The sequence below is a fragment of the Carlito syrichta genome, unplaced genomic scaffold, assembly GCF_000164805.1.
Source record: "Carlito syrichta isolate Samal-C Ts95f unplaced genomic scaffold, Tarsius_syrichta-2.0.1 Scaffold311970, whole genome shotgun sequence".
Classification (NCBI taxonomy): domain Eukaryota; kingdom Metazoa; phylum Chordata; class Mammalia; order Primates; family Tarsiidae; genus Carlito; species Carlito syrichta.
The window spans coordinates 326,903-348,616 of NW_007256066.1; the positions used below are offsets into that span (position 1 = coordinate 326,903).

General features: G+C 38.3%; 1 protein-coding gene across 1 annotated transcript in view; it reads right to left on the reverse strand.

Moving 5' to 3' along the window:
• Nucleotides 1–21,714, reverse strand: part of TTC39C (tetratricopeptide repeat domain 39C) — a 122,175-nt gene that overhangs the window by 59,420 nt on the left and 41,041 nt on the right. Inside the window, exons 2-4 of the mRNA XM_008069376.1 lie at nucleotides 14,264–14,312; nucleotides 12,319–12,447; nucleotides 8,695–8,809 (exon numbers count right to left, since the gene is read on the reverse strand). Of these exons, the coding sequence (XP_008067567.1) occupies nucleotides 8,695–8,809; nucleotides 12,319–12,447; nucleotides 14,264–14,312 (293 nt within the window). The remainder of the gene's footprint in view (nucleotides 1–8,694; nucleotides 8,810–12,318; nucleotides 12,448–14,263; nucleotides 14,313–21,714) is intronic.

Genomic DNA, 21,714 nt, shown 5'->3' on the forward strand with positions numbered 1-21,714 from the left:
TCACTACACTGTATGAAAATTGGCAAGAACCATGTGATTTTTTTTGGTTCATGGTTGTATCAACCCCCCACACAGTAGCCAAGGCATAGTATGTAATATATGCAGAAAGAAAGAAAGAAAGAAAGAAAGGAAGGAAGGAAGGAAGGAAGGAAGGAAGGAAGGAAAGAAGGAAGGAAGGAAGGAGGAAGGAAGAAAGGAAGGAAGGAAGGAAGGAAGGAAGGAAAGAAAGAAAGAAAGAAAGAAAGAAAGAAAGAAAGAAAGAAAGAAAGAAAGAAGGAAGGAAGGAAGGAAGGAAGGAAGGAAGGAAGGAAGGAAGGAAGGAAAGAAAGAAAGAAAGAAAGAAAGAAGGAAAGAAAGAAAGAAAGAAAGAAAGAAGGACTCATCACTTGAACCCAACACTTTTTAAAAATATGAAAGCGTCCATTGCTTCTCTGAACCACTATGGTGCTTTCCTGATAAACCTTTTTTATACTCTTGCATTTGTCTACCCTGTGTTTCTATCCTTCTCAAGAGCAAGTTCTTTATTTAGTTCACTGCTAAATGTATACCCAAGCACCAATCATGGCATTATGCCTAATAATATAATAATAAACCAAGCAAACAGGATGAATTAATATTTACTGGGTAAACAAGTGGCTAATTTACAACCAAGAAGTCATTCAAATTGAATACAGAAATGTAAAGAATCCCCAGTTTACATATATCTGACACCTTCTTGTTAGGATGGCTTTATCTGGTCTATGACTATAATATTCATCCTCTGTCCCAGCCCCAGAGAACAGGGTAGTAAAAATAAGTCACTGTACCGGAGGGTGAAAATCTATTGTTTTTAAAGTCACTTCCATTATTTCCCATTAGGTCAAATTTTTTTTAACAGAGCCCTCTAAAGAACATGTACCACAAAGAAGACTTCAAGGATGGGAGGTAAGACATGGGGTTTTCCATGCTCCTGGCCCCACTGGCCCCCTAAGACAAGGCTTCAGGACCCAACTGTTAGTCTCTTCTTGTAAGAACATTTTCACCTTCAGATGAGTAACAGGGGGAGGTCAATTTATCTGTCATTATCTGAGCGCATCATCACCACATTTTTGAAGAAAGGATTTTCTGCAGGGAATTTTCTGTAAAACAAAGTTCTCATGCGACTATGAGAGAGCTTATCTGCTTGGAACTGTTACTCATATGATACCAGCTCTGACCCTCATGCACAAACGGACAACACAAACTGTTCCCAACTTCCAGGCCCTTTAGAACAGCAGGACAAGAAGTTTTAAAAAAATTATTTTAAATTTCAGAAAATACATAAAATAAAATCTGATTTATAAAAGCTCAATCCCTGAATTTAAAGTCATCTAGGAATATACAGTATGTGCAGAAAATAGTAAACATAGCAGGCCTCACTGCTGTCTTTCAAAAGGATTGCTAACAAGGTTGGCTCTTGGATAGACTGATAACTTGTATTTTGGGAAAATTCTTACCATTCCCAGGACTGATAAGAGTGGCTTACTATGTGTGCCTAAACTTTCTGTACAAACAATATGATTTACTGGTATACTGAACACATACTTTACTTCTGGGAGTCTGGAATTTGGGTTTGTGCAAGGCAGCGGGTGCTAGCATGATCAGTCACAATTTGACCTCTGGGCCCCAAGTCTCTACTGAGTTTCCCCGGTTGATAGCATTTCATTCATGTTGTCACAACTTGTGGTTGAGGGAACTGATCGCACCCTGTGTGGCTCCACCCAGTGCAGACCCTTGGAAGCTTACGCCCAGCCTCCCCTGGACTTCGCCCCATGTGTCTTCTCCCTTTGTTGATCTTGCTTTGTAAGTCTTTTGCTGTAAGAAATCACAGCTGTGAGTCCTGTGAGCCCCCCCCAAGCAAATCATCGAGCCTGAGTGTTCTTATGGACCCTCGATCCATGTTATCAAGCAATTATTTTACTTAAGCGTAAAAATTTTCTGACAAATGATGACCATGTCTCCTATGTAATCACAATTAAAAACATAACCATCCCACAAGTTCTAGATGATTAATGTCCCAGTTTACATTCACTGAAAAGAATGCTATAAAATAGGATGAACAAGGAAAACAAATTGGTCTATAAAATTTTTTTTAAAAAAGAAACTAGTTTTATAATTTTAAAGTGATAAAAGTAATACATGCTTGAAACAACTTCTTTTCATTCAGTTTAACTTAACAGAAAATATTTACTGTGCAAATACTACATTTCAGGTACTCTTCTAGGTGCATCAAAAAGAAATAAGACATAGAGCCTTTCTTTAAGAGGCTCAATGACCTTTTTCTCTCATAAATGGAAGTACTCTGGGAAAAGAAAGGTTTGAGAAACCCCTAAGGCTTCCTGTATTCTAACAAAGTGGACATTTAGGTGTTTGCATTGATTCAACATGCCCATAAACAAGAAAGATGATTCTCAGTTAATGATCCTAAAAGCCAAAGATTTAATGAAAAAGCAGAAGAAAAAAAAGATACATTGAAGCTAGAATATATATTCTTGAAAACACAAAAGCAATTGGGATCTTACTGAAAACAAATAATCATTGGTTACAGATAAAAATAAAATAAAATTTGCAAAACCCTAAAAAATGTTAATCAGCTATTAAGTTTCAATTATGTGCCTGGAACTATGCTTGGCATCCGAGTGACACAAAAGAACTAAAAAACACAATCCCAATCCTCCAAACACCCATAATCAAATTAGGAAAGAAATCAAAACATAAATATGACAAAAATAAGTGCTCGGCACAATATATACATTTAAAAGCTCCAGTGGGTCATATATAGAAAGAATGAAAAGAAATAATACTGAGATTATGAGTCAACTGTTCTTTTTATTTCCTTTTTGTCATTATATTGTTTTCAGCATAATATACACATAAATAAATTAGAAAGTACAAAATAAGTGCTGCAGGATTTTGGTAGAAAACTTTCATCCTTCCTGCCTTCCTTCCTAACTGGAAATTTGGAGGGAAACATTTCGCTCCATTTGTATCCTGTATTTTTCAGGTTACCTTAGCTCTACTAAAGGAAGTGGAGTTTGCATTTAGGGAAACACAACATCCCAGGAGAGAGGAACAGGAGTGTAGGGAGGAACAGATGGGCATGTTGTTCAGAGAGAAGGGGGACAAAAGGGGGCAAATACAGCTCAGGAGTGAACACCTGCTACAGGAGAAATGGGGTTCTCTAAAATTGGGGTTGAAGGCACTAGGGCTAGAGAAACGAATCCATATCTCAGGTAAGAGTTATAGGCATGGCTGGCAGAACTGGACATGAACTTAGGAATCCATTAGCACCCAACTGCACAGAACTCAGTCAGTAAAACATAAAAAAACTACATGGTAAAAACTCCATTTTATAGAATAAAAATAAAATGAATCCAGCGCATGTTTAATTTCATGCCTAAAATAGCTGTATCAGTGCCAGTGTCTAAAAGCACATGTTAAAGTCTACAGGAACAAGCTTTTTAAGGTCCTTCATTTGAGCCACAGAAATAGAACCCAAAGTTTTGGACTGAGTAAAGATTATAAACTGAAATACACGCAAAACAAAGTTAATGCACATGTTAAGAGAGATTTGACTTTTATTACCTTCTGCATTCAACTTGGCACTGAAACAGATTCCCCAGAACTTGTCCTATTCCCTGTCCCAAACTCTAGGAACCAAAACATCTAGCCACAGCCAGACCCCGCCAGAGGGGAGAAAGGAAGGATGTGGCAGAGAGCAGCACGCTCTGACCGCAGTCCTGCAAGAGGGATGTTCTGACAGTTCTGAGCTCCAGGCAGCCAGGCAGCAAATGAGCACACGTCTTCCCAATAAGCAGAGAGCACAGTATTCAAAAGCCATAGATGCTGCACAGCCTTTCAGCTGGCTCCTCTTAAAGGTCAAATATAAATCATTCAGTCATCTATCCCTCGGTGCCCAGGGAGGGAGGCAGAGAGAGCAGAAAACCACAGAACATTTGTATCACTATTAGAGCCAGGCAACAATCAGTCTAGAGATGGAGGGGAGGTAGGAAACTCTGTCCCATGTCGGGGTAGAAAGCCTTCTTGGGAAAGAGTAAGAGTTCACCCGGAAAATAGAAACATCAAGTTACAATGAACTCATCTTAGAATAAATGTAATTTTTCGGGGGGACTATCAAGTTACAATGAACTCATCTTAGAATAAATGTAATTTTTCGGGGGGACTATACCTGCTGAGAGCACCTACCATCGCATCCTGTCTGTTCACTTGCCCTAGAATGAGGCTGGTTAACCCCATAATGGACGGTAAGATCAGGCTTGCCTTTCTTGTGACCCAAATAATGGGCTTAGAAGGACAAAGGATGATTTAATTTCACCAGTCAGCCCACATCTTCATTATCTTTATTTACTCCCAATAAACAGACTTCTAATAGGCTCACTTCTCCAATCCCAATACCTTTCCTTACCATTTCCTCCCTTTAATTCACAAAACACCCCCTCCCCACCATGTGCTTGGTGAAGGCACCACAACAGGTACCAGGGACATGGAGAAGAAAATGTACTTTCATTCTTTACAACCCTGCTCCGAGACAGGATCAGGGATCCTTGATCTTCCCAAAAGTTCAGAATCACTTATTCTCCAAGCAACCTCTATGACTAACTGATATGTCTACTGGCTAAAGTATCTCCCTGGATTGAAATTTACTTAACCTTTTCCCCTGCTAAAACATGAGCTCCCTTGAGCCAAGAACTGCATCTCATTCATCTCTAGAACACCAGTATCTATCATCTCACAGCATCTAACACATAGTAAGTGCTCAATAAACGTGGGGAAAAGGTAAAACTGTAGGTGGACCGACTGAGAACCTGCCCTCAAGTTTACAGTCTAATACTTTAGGCAGACATGTAAACAAAAATCAGTATTGCTGAGTGATGAATGCTGTAACTGATGATGTACTGGGTACATGGAGAGCAAGGGACAGACTGGTGCCATCAATGAAGAGGGCAAGTCGAAAACAGGGAGAGGCCTGGGCTGCACTGGATTAGGCAAGAGAGAAAGACAAAGGGGCCAGGGGTGCCCCACTCTGAGAGGTGGGGTAAACAAAGGCAGCAGCAGAGGGTATTTAGGGAACAGGGAGGAGCTCTGCTTAGCTAGATGAAACAGTGGGTGGGCAAGAGGGGTAGATTCTCACACACTACCCAAAGCAGAATTGGGACTTCACCATGGAGGTGAGGCAGGCCAGCTGAGTGTCGACAGCCCAGGTGTAGGGAGTTTTGGAAGATGCTCCAGCATCATCACAGAGAGTGGGCCAGGAGGAGGGTGTGGGTAGCAGGCAGCTCCTATGCTACGCCAGGACTAGCTCCACAAGGTTCAGGGAGCTAGTGAGGGACAAAGCCCCAGAAATCCAGGCTTTCTCCATGCCACATGGAAGGTGGTGGTACAAGTTAGCAAACTAAGGTGTTGGGAAAATGGTGAGAGCACTAGGAATTCAGCCATGAAATGAGAAAGCCATGGCTCTGGCCCTGGTTCTGTCACCACCAAGAAGCTGCATGAATTCAGCTGCATGAATTCTGACCTGTCAAGCAAGGAAAACAACCTCGTGTGAGGACATTTAGTGAACATGTATTATGCTAAGTAAACAAAGATGAAGAAGACATGGGCCCTGTCTTCAAAAGAAAATAAAGGAAACTTATAATTTAAAAAATGCCATAAAATAGGTTTTAAAATAATTTCTTGCCAGGCGTAGTGGCTCACGCCTGTAATTCCAGCACTTTGGGAGGCAGAGGCAAGGGGATTGCCTGAAGCCAGGGGTTCAAGATCATCCTGGGCAAGTTGGTGAGACCTCTTCTCTACAATAAATCAAAAAACTAGCCGGGCGTGGTGGTGCATGCCTGTAGTTCTAGCTACTTGGAAGGCTGAGGTGGAAGGATCACCTGAGCCCAACAGGTCGATGCTCCAGTAGCTGCCAGCAGGTCACTGCACTACAGCCTGGGTAACAGAGTCAGACTCTGACTCAAAATAGCAATAATAATAAAAATTCGTATTATTTTTTTTTGCTACAAAAGTAATATATATGTACTGCAAAAAAAGAAGAAAAAGGTCACTGGATAATAGAGTAAATTGAAAAGATTAATAAAATAATACGGGAAAATGAAGAGAGATAATGGGGCAATTCATCACAAAGTTTAAATAAGATTAAACACAAGTTCCTTTAAAAGCATGAAGCATTAAACATTTCATACTGACTCATCATCTCTACCAGAGCTCTGGTCAGTGTATGCAGCCCCAGCGCCTCCTGTGTTACCCCCTCAAAGAGAGAGGTGGGCCATCCATGACAAATGTTCCCAAAAAGGAGGTGTATATGTTTGTTTCAAGAAAATTATTCCCTAAAATATTTTCTAAGAAGTGGATCCAAACAATGAAGTAAACAAATTATGTGTAATTTAATAACCCACTGGGTGTCTGAAAGGCAAATAAAGCACCTTGTCAGTTATGTTTGTTTGTTTATTTGTTTGAAACAAACACTGAGCTGTTCACAAAGTAAATAACCACTATGTACATTTATGGTAACCTGAGGCTTTCGTGCTTGTGAGAATTTCTTTTCTGTGTCAATATCATATTCAACAAATCATAGGACTCCAGGAAGAACCAATGATGCTGTTAAATATCTATGATAAACAAGATTAAATAATTAATATCAAACTATTAGAAAAATGGATCAAGACCATGAAGGAAATTGGTGAAAGAAATACAGCTTATGGATAAAATGTAAAAATAGGTTCTACTTCACTAATAACCAAAAAAATACTCACCAAAGAATATCTAAATGTCCTGGAGGAATACATTAAATAAATTATAGCACATCCCTCTGATCAGCTAATATGCTATCATTTAAAATTATCCTCAAAACTGAGTCATAGGGAAAATATACAAAGTAAAATTCAAGAAGGAAAAGCAGGATTCAAAATACTATAGATTCGATTTTGTAAGAAAATATACAGACATAAAACAGATTATTGACAATAAGGAGTGATTTTTTTCTCCAAGTGATAAAATTAGAAATAACTTGCTTCCTTTAGTACTCTTCTATCTTTTCAAAATTTTCCAGAATAATATTTAGGAATTTTACAATCAGAATAATTTTTTAAAGAAATAATATGATTCTAAACTTCATGAGGGCAGGCACTATGTTTGCTCATGTAACCCAGTGCTTATCACAAGATATGAGATCTGAAATTATTGGTTGAGTGGATCAGTGAATGAATACATAAAGAACAAATATACTTACTTTTCAAATTTTTATATACTTTCACATTTACATATTTTAATTACATTTGCCTTAACCTTCTCTTTCAACAGAGAGAGAAGCCATCTATCTCTCATTGGCTAAAATTGGCTCCTTACAAGAGTCCTTGAGTGCCAGGAAAAGGAAGCATGAAATCACAGAAAACCCAAAGCTCCTGCCTTGACCAAAGAGGTCCAGATAAGCTCTACTGTTCTTCTGTATCTCAAAACAGTGGATTTTACATACTGCATTACAGAAAATTCACATGAGCTATGAATTCTCAGCTATGTAAGTAAGGTATTGATTGGGAGAGTCCTGAGAAGAGGGTTAAAGAGAAAAAGAAAAATGGAACCAAAGCAAATGGCAAAGGTACATCATAGAACACATTTAAAAAGAAAGATCAATTCTAGGAAGTCCAAATATTAAAGGTCAAAATAAAAATTAAATTCCACTTTTGTCTTGAGCCAAACAGAAACATCATACCTCAAGTATGAGATAGAGAGAGACAGAAACAGTAAGAGAGATTTAAAAGGTGGGGGGAAACTGGTATCTGGTAGTCTGGAGAGAAAAGTATATATTGTAATTTAGCAGAAATATATTCTTCTTCCTTTAAGATTTGGGAGAAAATGCTTTTCTGAATGTGAATTTTAATTGATTTCTTTTTTGAATTTAAGTTTTTTTTCCCAAGTAAATCCTATCTACCAAAGTGGCAGGTTTCTGTTGTCAGTGACAGAGAGACATGTTAAGTACATAAGCAAAAGAATTAGGTCCATTTCAGGCACAGTCTTACAGCAAGCTGTTAAAAGATTCACTTGAGTCTATTTCACTCAAGAAATTAAAGCTACAAAAGTCTGAAAAACATCTGTCTTGGACAGACTAATTAAGAAATTAGTTTATAGCTCTTACTAAAGATTGTTAAAATGCAAGTCATTCCAGTATATTAGCAAATCTTTAATGATCTTTAATGATCTCCTAATATACTTGAAACCACTGAAGGCACTCAGGCCTTCAATAACAATTTTCTGAAAACCTTAAATTTAAACCAGTTATATTTTACTTTAAAGGTTATTATCACAACTTGATTTCCATAAAGAAAACATACTACATATCTACACACACACACACACACACACACACAAACACACACACACACACACACACACACACGGTTATATGGCAGTGGTAATTTCTCTAAGTATGACAGAATTATCTTGAGACAACAGGATGAAACACAGACTTTGGGACCAAAACTCTCTGCTAAACACACATTAAGCACTTGTGGTTTCAATTTCCCAAGTAGTAAATCAGTATCACGGCCCAAAGAGGCACCACATGTTTTCAAAGACTGAAATATGAGGTGTTCTAAAAAAAGTATTACCGATTGTGTGCACTGAGTAGTCAAAGCCATTAGCAATAATGTGTCAGCATACCTGACAATTCTTGTTTCACAAATGAAAGGACAGCCAGGTAAACTTGACAGTCAGCTATGATTATCTGCCTCTGAAGCCGATCAACCATCGAGGGGGTGGATTTTCGGACATCAACCTTTTGGGTGGAAAGAAAATACACACTGATAAATCACACTCAAGAAAAATACCCCTTCCAAACAACTATTACTTCACTGTACAAAATAATTTCACATAGGAGCTGTGAAACCTGGCAGTCACTCAAAACATAGACAAAATTTATACTATGAGCCTGCTAGCTTCAAATTTCTATTAGGTCTAGCTTTGCTTTGTGAACAATACAGTCCTGAAGAGCATTCTAACATAACAAATATTCTAAATGATAAAAGCTGAATTCGTGGGAAACAAGAAAATCAACACAAAACTTTCAAGTTTCACCTTTTAAAAATTAAGGTAAAATCTTATTTATCCAAACTAAAAATCATTAAAGGTACTTTATATCTCCTCAAATAGATAACTTGAAAAGGTGAACCGCAGCCACTCATCTTCAGGGAGGACTAATGTTAGGGGGCATTCTTTTGGTGCATGCAACTGAGATGTGAGGGCCAGAAAGTGATTATGTTTCTGTTAAGAAGAAAATATACTGGAAGTAAAAAATTAGCTTTGCATAAATTGTCCTTGAAATGTAAGCCATGGCCAGGTGAGGTGGTTAATCCCTGTAATCCCAGTACTTGGGGAGGTCAAGGAGAGAGGATTGCCTGAGCCCAGGGGTTCAAGACCAGCCTGGGCAACTTGGCAAGACCTTGTCTCTATAATAAATCAAGAAATATTAACTAGACGAGGTGGCACACACCTGTAGTTCCAGTACTTGGAAGGTTAAGGTGGAAGGATCTCCTGAGCCCAGCAGATTGAAGCTCCGGTGGCTGCGAGCAAGCTACTGCACTCCAGCCAGGGAAAAAGAGTGAGACTCTGACACACACACACACACACACACACACAAATGTAAGTCATACAAATAATCTTGTGAGTATGTATGTGTGTCATTCTCACTGTCGCCTAGATTGTAGTGCAGTAGCATGATAATGGCTCATCACAGTCTTGAACTCCTGGGCTCTGGTGATCTTTATGTCTAAGTAGCTGAGATTACAGGTACACACCAGCATGCCCAGCTAATTTTTTGATTTTTTTTCATAGAGACAAGATCTTGCTATGTTACCCAGGTTGGTCTTGAACTACTGGGTTCAAGCACTCCTTCTGCCTCAGTCTCTCAAGGTGCTGAGATTACAGGTGTGAGCTACCATGCCTGGCCAGAAATAAAAACAAGCAAAATGTCAAATTACTTTGTAAAAAACAATGGTCTTTATTATAAAGAATGTTTCTAAAATGAAGAAAAACAGTTCTGGAATAGAACACTCTGCATTTTTAATACAAAGAAAACCTGAATAAAATAAGCTAGATAGCTTTTATATGCTATCACAATGACATAAGAAATGATAAAAATTTTTGCAAATACATTAATAGTTTACCCAGTATACATGACAGAGTGACCTGTTTCCCTTTTTCTAGATTTTTAGCATGATCCATCATGGTTACTGCTGTCCAAATCTAGCCCCAGCACTCATTATAGTGTTAATTCAGGAAAATGTCAAGATGCTTCTGTTTGTTTGTGATATCTACTGTGCAGGGTTGTCAGGAGGGTTAATGCGATACTATATGTGAGCATGCTTTTTATTTTTTTATTTTTTTTTTTGAGTCGGAGTCTCACTCGATCACCCAGACTGGAGTGCAGTGGCTGCTCCCGGCCACCGCAGCCTCGCCTGCTGGGCTCCGGCAATCATTCCACCTCAGCCTTCCGAGTAGCCAGAATTACAGGCATGCGCTACCACGTCCGGCTGATTTTTTGATTTATTGTAGAGATGAGGTCTTGCTGCCCAGGCGGGTCTCGAACCCGCGGGCTCAGGCAATCCACTCACCTCAGCCTCCCAAAGGCGTGGGATTACAAGGCTGAGCCACCAAGCCCGGCTTGTGAGCATGCTTTTTAAATGGCAAGAACCGCTGCAAATGTGAATTATTAACATAGGTGCTAGGCATGGAGCTAGATACTAAGGACAGACATGCAAATAAACTGACAGTCTAATGAGCAAACACAGACCTTATTACCCTGCAGTGTAGTAAGTACTCTGAAGGGCAAAACGCAGGGAACTACGGGAACCTGCAGGAGACAGACTTAACAGGGCATGGAGCCCCAGGCAAGAGTCCCTGAGGGAAATTACAAACAGGAAGAAGTACAGAATGAGTAGGAACCAGGAAAGGAGGGGGAGAATGTTCTAGGCAGGGGCAAAGTAAACGCTAAGTCAGCCACACTAGGGAGTTTGGCCTTCATTGGGATTTATTGGCAACGGCTGGGGGTAGGGCACTAAACCCAAGCGAGTAGCATATTTGCATCTTAGTGACTGAATTAGGAAAAATACATGAGAGAATCTTGAGACTGGAGGCAGAAATGCCCATCTGTTTTACGCATGTGGGATGGTGGCTGACCTAGGGAGACGGCAGAGAGGATGGACAAAAGTCGATGAATTCGGAGGCATTTAAGAAAGAGAGTCAACAGGACTTGGTCAGTGACTGGATGCTGGGTTTGGGGAGGGAAGAAGTAAGGAAAACTGGCCCTTCTGGAACATCAGGAGACGGTACTCATGGCCCACCAGTGGCTTCCTCATGGTGGACTCCATAAGCAAGAACAGAGGTGAAGCATCTCCTATGACTGCTTCATAGGTAGGAGACCGACATACAGGAGCAGAAAAAAAGTCAAGGCAGCTACTGGTGACTATGGCCAACAGAGTGATTTTTCAGTGACATGTGACATATGTGAGACTCTTGGACACTCCAAGAAATATCTGTGATAGGATGCCTTGCCATAACCTAGAACTTTTATACATAAAGGCAAAGGCAAAAGCACGAAAAGTAGATTATAAGGCTGATGTGATTTCATTTGTAACCGAAGTCTGATGAGGTCTGGGGAAAATCAGGTAAACAGCAGAATGCCAGAATTATGCCAAAAGCAATTCCATTGTTCATTAACTACTACTGAATAGTGTTTGAATTACATACATAAAAGTCTTGTTACCGGCCGGGCTCGGTAGCTCAGTCCGTAATCCCAGCACCAGTCTGTAATCCCAGGCTGAGGTGAGTGGATTGCCTGCACCGAGGGTTCAAGATCAGTCCAGGCAACTTGCAAGACCTCATCTCTACAATGAATAAAAAATTAGGTGGGTATGGTAGAGCGTGCCTGTAGTTGCAGCTACTTGGAAAGCTGAGGTGGAAGGATCGCCTGAGCCCAGCAGGGTGGCCCTGAACGTGCCACTGCACTCCAGCCTGGGCGACAGAGTGAGACTCCAATTCAAAAAAAAAAAAAGGAAAGTCTCGTTACAACAGTCCTTGCCACATGGCTCATTATGGAAGAAGGTAATTCTAAGACACCAAAAGAACATGCGCTGAATAGCTCCAGTGACAGAAAGAAGCTTCCCTTTGTTTTAAGAGATACATTTTAGATAACCAAAAGTCATAAGAAATATTTACCTTTTTTTGGTCTTATTTTAAATATCAAAAACCAGGTAAAAGGATGATAAAATCTAAAGTCACAGCACTTACATTCTTCTTAATTTTATTCTTGATCGTTTCAATTACTCCAGCCTCTTCACTTTCACACAGTTTTTCTGTAGTTTTTAAGTCATCACATGCCAACTGCATTTTTTCTTCCTCAAATGTCATCATGGCATTCTTCCAAGAAATAAGGAAAGAATGATGAATCAGTAAGTGTCTGAAAATTTAGGCCAATTTATTACAACTAAACCCCAGACTAGAAAAAAAATAAAAGAACACATAAGTTATTTGTTGCAAGTAAAAGAATCAAAATGTTACAGCATATCTTAATCATCTAAAAAACTGTGATCTCAATATGAAAAGAGAATACACCTCTATCACATCAACATGGTAATAAAAATAACTATAAATAAAAATCAGCATGAGTACATGGTCTTTATAAATAACTGTTCTACAATTTTTGTTGTTGCTGTCATTAAACACAGTAGCAAAGATTCTGTATAAGTTCCGATTGGTCTGCTCAATTGAGTTTTTACAACACTGTCTCATTCAAAGGTTCATTCTACTCACACCTGGATTCCTGGTGTGCCACCAAGTACTGCACAGAAATGCTAACGAAACAACAGCCAGTAGGTGCGCTTTAAAAATCTTCAGTCTTTCCAGGGAGAGCAATTCCAGTGGGTTCAGTTCTAAGGAATTCATTTTATATTGTCTACAGATGAAAAGTCCACTGACAGCTTGTTTCCAGGTATCTGATCCTGGCAGATTTTTTTCAGGCCACATTTGACTGGGCCGGGGCAAACTTCTGAACACCTATACTTCAGTAGGACTGAGGTTTCTGAGCTGAATGAGCCACAGGGACAGAGTCCCTGCAGGATACCTGGGTCTTGGAAGGACCTCATGAACTTACTGTCTCTAGCGCTCCATTTCCTATCAAATTCCATCTGCCCCAGCTCGGCATTGTATGCCTTCTCAGTGTGGCTCTAGCCTACTTTTCCATTCTTGCCAAACCAGGCCACAGTCACCTCTGCCCAAGCCTCCCTGCCATATTCTTCTTCCCAACCGCCCTCTCAAGCTGCAGAAATCTCTACCCTGCCACAGCCTTGCTTCTCACCCCTCTCCCACCCCAGCCAAGACCCTTTAGTTCTATCTCCTTTGTAGCCCTGTAGTCACTTGGGTACAATGTTAGGATTCCCACCCAGTATCATTTTCCTTGGAGCCAGGAACTATATATTCTTGCAAACAGTAGACCTTAACATTTTTGTTGAAATAACTGGCAATAAGAGGAAATAAAAAACTTGAATGAAAACTCCTCTCACCAGAAGCTGGCCTGGTACCTGTGAGTGGGCCCCGACAGGCTAAGCATGACATGCCCATTTGCTGACATCTTTCTAAATCTTGAATCTAAATGCCTTCTCCCTTTCAGTCTCTACTCATGACTTTTTTTTTTCCTGTTATATAATTATATGATCGTTTCTTTACAATTATTTGTTTGAAGGTAATATTTATACTACTAAGTGTTTCTGAAAATGAAAGCATCTCATTTTCTACACTGCCCAATTTACTTTGAAACCTAACTGCAACCTATTTCCTCAATTCCCAAATACTAGTATTCGGAAATGTAATAGTAACTGACACACTTTAACTCTACTCCTTTAACTTGACTTCTAGTCCACGTGTACTTGATAATTTTAGAGCAAATCTTTATTACCCAAAGTCAGACCTTCCCTCCATGCAGTTTTAATTTTTGAAGATCTTTTAATTACATTTCTATTCTAAAAAGGACTTTGGTTGGGAAAAATATAATACTCTAAAAATAAGATTAAGCATTATATTTTTAAAGTTAGGAAAGAGAACATTGCTAGTTAATAGGCAAAACTTTATTTCAGTTTTTAACTCTAAAAGACTTTTTACAATAACATAGCCACTAACAAACATTACTTTATATAATTGTTTCCTTCATAAACAAATGGGCCTTCTGACGTCAACTTACCAAAAAACTGACAAAGCTGGCTCCAAAACTCATTAATGGGCTATGATTTCTGTTAAAAAAAAAAAAAATCATTTTCATTGCATCATTTTATTTTAAAAAGCATTGGGTATATCAAGATCACTGTATAATCCTATTAATTGGGTAGAAGAAGGTAATGCCTCAAGCACATTAAATTGCCCCAAGAAAGAAGTTAGAGGGGCAAGGTGGTTGCTTCACAGCTCTGTATGCCAAGATAGAAACTGCCCTGATTCCTCAAAGCAAGGCAGACAATAGAGCCAAATTATAATAGAGACTGCCTTAGTAAGCCTTTTAATTGTGGCTATTAAAGAGTTGACACAGTAAATAGAAAGATGGTAGAAACAATGTGATGACTGCAAAAACATGGTCAAAGAAAGATGGTTATTATTCATTCAATACAAAACGTGTTACAAATATTGTACACAGAAAATAAGCATCATTTCTAGAGCAGATCAAAGAGTTTCGTCACCAAGTCAGACCTCACAAGCTCATTTATCTAACCAAAAACATCAGGAATGCCTCTTAAGAGTTGGCCATTCCCCTACTGGGATTATCCAATTTTAAAGTAAGGCAAAATGAAACCAGACCAAACCAACACCAATTTAATTTAAAGAAGATAAGAATATAAATGTTCTGGTCGGGCATGGTAACTCAAGCCTGTAATCCCAGCACTTTGGGCGGTCAAGGTAAGGGGATTGCCTGAGCCCATGGATTTGAAAACAGCCTGGGCAACTTGGTGAGACCTCATCTCCACCATAAGTCAAAAAAAATTAGCCGGGCATGGTAGAACAAGCCTGTACTTCTGGTACTTGGAAGGTTGAGGTGGGAGGATCGCCTGAGCCCAGCAGGTCAACGCTGGGGTGGCCATGAGCGTGCCACTGCACTTCATCCTGGGTGACAGAGTGAGACTCCAACTCAAAAAAAAAAAAAAAGAATATAAATGTTCTACTTCAAATTCAAAAACAGTACAAAATCCCGGTCTCTATAAATTGCACTAAAAAAGGAAAAGCAAGTTGTGATTGCCTTGTTAAATAAAAATCATTTTATTGATTTTTTATTATGCAGATAATATAGTCAGTATAAAAAAGCATGAAACAGTTTTAGTCAATCCCTTACTAGAAATGTAAACTGTATCCAAAGTGAGTAGGTGTATGTATATGGTAGAGAGTATGTGAACACTTATATGTGTGTATATACATACATATATAGGCTTGATGAGCATTATTGTACATATATTTTTGTAGGCAAGGTCAAATATATTCTTAGGATAAAATGCTAGAGGTAGCATTACTGAGTCAAGGGGTATGCACATTCATTTTTCTCTTGCAGTGAGTTGTGTGTGTGTGTGTGTTTGTGTGTGTGTGTGCGCGCATAAGATTATTTATATATACTACATATACGTACACTGTATATATAGGACTCAATTTATTTGGAATGTTAACTTTCTACTACGATTTTTTTCCATCTACTTGGTACCAACTCAAATTTTACAGCTAATAACAATTTGTTTACCCCACTTAAGAAGATACTTAAACCTACAAAAAAAAAAATAGGAACATCAACTTACTTGTGAAGAATCCCATTCATGCCTATACACCTAGCTCAAACAGCACACTACTGTGAAGCCTCTGTCATCCCTACAATCTGCCTCAAAACAGATGTTAGTCTTTCTCATTCCACAGCTCTATACAGACCTAACAGTACAGGCTCCTACCCTACTGTATTATACATGTCATAAGTCCCTTACACATAGCAGGCATTCAGCAAACATGAGTCAGTGAAGGACGATGACACAGAACTCTGCCTTTCAGGAACAGACACGTTTCAATTAAGTGTTGATGACCATGGCTTTTCCCTACTCTTGCTTACATGTGAATCACATTGCCATTTGAGAAATGGAAGAAACCAAAACGAGGGTCTTGTGTTGCCACATATGCTTCTGGTTCTTCACTAAAAGAAGGTATCTGAGAGCCATGGCAATGAATTATTCATGGCAACTATCCTGGCCCTAATTACTTCCTATACCATCTTATCATTTAAATGGAAAAAAATGTGGAAGTCAGTCCAAGGGAAACATATTTCTGTTAAAAATAAAATAAAATAAAATCAATTTCATTGCATCATTTTATTTTAAAAAGCATTGGGTATATCAAGATCACTGTATAATCCTATTAAGTGGATAGAAGAAGGTAATGCCTCAAGCACATTAAATTGCCCCAAGAAAGAAGTTAGAAAGAAGTACCATCAGGCAGGCAGGAATGTACTACTCTCACATGCGCTGCTTGCTGCTGGGAAAGCTCACACTCTAAGTTCACTTGCTTTTTAAATTTATCATATTTCAAGTACACCTAAATTAACATAACTCATCTTAATCAATTCTGGCCCGTGCATGTGTCTCTACACAAAATGTATTCATTTTGGAGATATGGAAATGTTCCCAAAGAATACAAGAATCATTAGTTCCAAATCAGTGCTGGAGAGGAGAAGGAAGGGGCTCAAAGTTCGTTTTAATATCACTCCTATTAGGAACTAACAGGCAATGACCAAACAGGAGGGGAGTGGGAGTGCTATGCAAAGGTTTAGTATAAAGGTAAGCATTAGGACCAAAACACAAACCTTTCTAAATACCAGATGACACTTAAAAAATGGGACAAGTAAAACAGACCACATAATGAAAATCCTGCTTATTTTTTAAAAAGGGAAGACATAAGCATATGAACATATTTGTTAATACTGAAAAAACAATAGTAGGAAATCCATAACATTTTTTTCAAAAACTGATACCTATAGGGTAAGGGAAGGGGATAGGGAAGAAGAAACAAGGAGAGAAATGAAGCCTCCTTGTATATGCCTTGTTTTGTAAATTGAACTTTGGAACCATGTAAATATCATACACAATAATACCAAATTAAATTTTAATAACACAATTCTAAAAGTCAAAAGAAAGTGAAGTAAATGCCCCTAACATAACCACACAGAGTGGAACTATTCCAAGTGGCTTTAAAACAGAGTGAAGTGACAGTATGTCCCTATTGTAAATATCTTTTAAAACTGACTCTAAAAGGTGGGCAAAAAAAAAAAAATCTTAATCTGTTTTCGGTAATCACACTCTTACTGGCAAGTGGATATTGTCATTCTAAGGCTGCTGGGTGTGCAGCTTGTGAGAAAGCAATATGCATGTGGGTGTTTGTTGAGACCCAGGATTTTGTGCATGGGAAAAAGGACAAAGTGAATTTAAAAATCTTAGAGTCCAGAATGGAAACTGAAAGAACAAAAGTAAACTCGCTGTATTTTTTATATTTTAAAAAATGTCCTAGCTTGTCCACTGAAAAGGCCTAGAAACAATGACCACCCAGTAGCAGTACGCACGCCTACCATCTTTTCTAAATTCATTAATTAAGGAAAAGAAGACTGTGGCTCCTTGAAGAAATGGCTGACTCCAGGTCAGTGGCAAGCAATATTCAAGAAGAGCCTGAAATAGCTTGTATAAGAAATATACTAGGGTCTTGAAGAGGTTTCCACTGGCCAAAGATGGAAAAACCTGATCATCCCTGAGGGCAAAAACAGCAATGGACTGAAACATCAAATAAGTTTAAACTAACTGTGAACCATGAATTTATAATGATACTTTTAATTTTTAAAAAAATGTCTCACTGGTTGCCAATGGCAAATCCTAGGGAACTAACTCACTGTTTTGAAAGCTAATTTAAAAAAAAAGAAAAGAGTAAACATTTACCCTGCTTTTTCCCTATGAACTCAGGGTAACCAATTAGCTGTGGGGAGGGAAGAGTTTATTTTTTTATCCTGGACTAATAGAATAAAAGCAAATCTTGTAGTTCCTAATACATTAATAGATATAGGCAATGAGAATAAAGACAGGGACAGAAAAATATATTAAACACCAACATGGTGACAGAATCAACAAGATGCAAGTTATAGGAAATTCTACGGGAGAAAAATCCTAGTTTCTGCAGCAATAAAAAATTATAAGAGGAAAAAAAAAGAGGCTGAAGGGAAACCTCTAAAATAAGCCATAGAAAACAACAGAAACACATAAGAAGCATACAAAACAACAAATCATACATATACACTCTAGCAATAATTAGAAGATGAAAGTTAAAAATTACCATTCACAATAGCACCAAAATACAATTATATCTAACAAAAATGTGTAATAACCTTACACTGAAAACTCAAAACAATGCTAAGAGAAATTAAAGACCTAAATCAGGGTTTCCCAACCATGGCATTCTTAATATTTCAGGTTGGATAATTCTTTGTGTGGGGCTGTCTTGCACCCAGTACAACGTTGAGCACAATTCCTGTCCTTTACCCACAAGAGACCAGCAGCATACACCAACCCTCCAACAAAGATGTGACAAACAAAATGTCACATGTCAAATGTCCTCTGGGAGGCAAAACTGACCCCAAATTGTGAAACACTAACCTAAATAAAGAGATACACAATCCTTCTACATTGAAAAACTCAATATTGTTGTTAATTTCTCTTAAATTGAAATACAGAGTCAAGGCAATTCTAAGCAAAATCCATGCTGTGTTTGTGCAGGGAAGGGGGTAAAAAATTGAGTTTAAAAATTGTATATGCAAAAGTAAAATATTTAGAATAGCCAAATCGAATTTGAAAACAAAGCTGGAGACTTATATTACCAGATATCAAGACTTAATCAGATTGGCCATAATTTAAAGAACTGACAAAACCAAATGTCAGTGAGAATGTAAAGCAACTGAACCCTCACACATTATTTATCAGTGTCTACTAAAACTAAACATATGCCTACTCTATGACCCAGTAAGCTCCACAACAGAACGGAATGATTATGCTCTCCCAAAGACTCGTACAGTATGTTAATAGCAGTGTTATCCTTAGTAGCCTCAAACTGGAAATAATTCAAAATGTCTATCAACAGTAGAACAGTAGAATGGATCCAGTAATTGCAGCAAATGCATTCAATGGAATAGTTCACAGCTATGGAAAAATAAAAAGTAAAAAAAACTAGTGTTAAGTGCAATAACACATTAATCTCATGAACATAATGTTGAGTGAAAGAAGTTTGATACAAAAGAGTATATATGAATGATTCCACTTATATAAAGTTCAAAACTGCTATTCTGACTTCTAAGGGTGACAGAGGTCCCAACAGTAGTTACTTTTGGAGGAGTATCAGTCAAGAAAGAGCCCCTGGAAGGATATTAGAGTGCTGAAAATATCTTATAACTCTCTCAATGAGAGCTATGTTGATGTTCACACTGTAAAAATTCTTTACTCTACGTAAGTTTTTCCTTATGAAGAAGAGAAAGATATCAAAAGGGAGAAAAAGAGATAACTGATCACTGATGAATATTTGATTATGTTAATGAATTGGTATTCATTTTTACAGGTGTGGCAATGGTACTGGGGATACATTTCAAAGGATTTACTGTTATTTAGAGGTACATATGAAAGTATTTACAGATGAAATGGTATGTTGGCTGAAATTAGCTTCAAAATAATTTGAGGTAAAGGAATTAAAAGTGGACAGAAGTATAGATAAAGCAAGATTGGCTATGACTTCATAATTATTGGCACTGGAACATCAGAATTCATTCATCTAGCCCATGTACTTTGGAAGACATATGAAATTTTTAAAAATAAAAAGTTAAGAAACAAATATACAAATAAAAATGCTCCCCCAAAGGTAAGGTGTCTTTTGAAATCCTCTGATGAAAGGGCTTCTTACGGTTACCGCATTTTGTTTTTTGAAAATTAACCACCAGTAATGAAATGGCTCTAAACTTTGTATAATGTGTTACCCAAAGGTAGAAAAACTGTTGAGAATAAAAGAAAGCTATTGATCATCTATTCCCATATTCACCCACATTGCCATGAACATTTTTGTTTTGTTTTGAGACAGGGTCTCACTCTGTTGCCCAGGCTGGAATGCAGTGGTGCAACCACGGCTCACTGCAGCTTTGAACTCTGGGTGTAAGGGATCCTCTCGCCCCAGGTGGCTAGTACTGCAGACACACACCACCATGTCTAGCTAATATTTTGTAGAAATGGGGTCTCCTCATGTTACTTTGGTCTCAAACTCCTGGCCTTAAGTAATCCTCCAGCCTTGGCCTCCCAGGACATTAAAAATTGAGCTGATGGCAGAAGGATCGCTGGAGCCCAGCAGGTCGAGGCTGTGGTGGCTGGAAGTGGCCACTGCACTCCAGTCTGGGCAACAGAGTGAGACTCCAACTCAAAAAAAAAAAAAAAAAAAATTGAGCTGATAAGGATTTTTTTCCTGAAATATAGTAGAAGGGAATGTGTATATTTGGTTCGCAAAGGAATCATTCTCCATTAGTTAAGTAAGCATAATTACAAGACAGTCCCTAACTGGATATGCTTCTTGAAATGCAATTTTCTTGCCCAAAATAGCAAATGGCTAGAAGTATAAGCCTTTCTTTGATTTTTCTGAAAATGTTCTGCAATTATTTAATGTTAAGTTCTTAGAAGAATTCTCCAAAATGACTTTCCTCCCCTCCTAATGTGTGGAGTCTGGACCCTTGTGGATTTCTAAGAAAATCCAGGGCCACCTGAACCTAATCAGCCCACGCTGTCATCCACATCTTTTACTGCAGCCCCGAGATCCCAGATCTGAGGGTCAGAGAAAAACTGCCTGAATTCACCCCCGCTGCTCTTAATGGGAGCTTTGCCTTTTCTGTGATCCATGCTATTTCAAAAATCACAGTCCCAGAGGACCACTGGCATTTACTATGTACAATTAGCAAAAAAGGCAGTACTGAATGTTCACTAGACGCTCTAATCCCTGCCTTCAGAAACACAATTTTTGCCAACAGGACAAGTGATAGCCTCTGCTTTGCTTGGTATCATCAAAAATGGGCTTTAAGAAGACAAAACTGGTTTGGTATTTCCTCTTTCTTTCTGAAAGCAAAATAAAACAATACCAAGAAAAGTAGGTCCATGGAGCAATTTGTAGCAACATTATCGAGAACAGTGAAAAACTGGGTTTTAATAGACTATCTCAATAGGGGGAAAGGTTTGTGACACTGGGCTTGGTAATGATTTCTTCAATATAATACCAAAAGCACAGGTAACAAAAGTAAAGATAAATCGAACTATATCAAAATTTAAAACTTCTGTGCCTCAAAGAACACGATTAACAAAGTAAAAGGCAATCAACCGATGAATTTTCTATGAAATGGGAGAAATATATGCCAATCATATATCTGATATGTTAATATCTAGAATATATAAAGAGTTCCTACAATTCAATAACAAAAAGAGCCAATTTAAAAATGGGCAAAAGACTTGAACAAGCATTTCTCCAAAGAAGTTAAACAAATGGCTAACAAGCTCATGAACAGATGTTCAACATCACTAATCACTAGAGAAATACAAATCAAAACCACAATGGGATACTACCTCA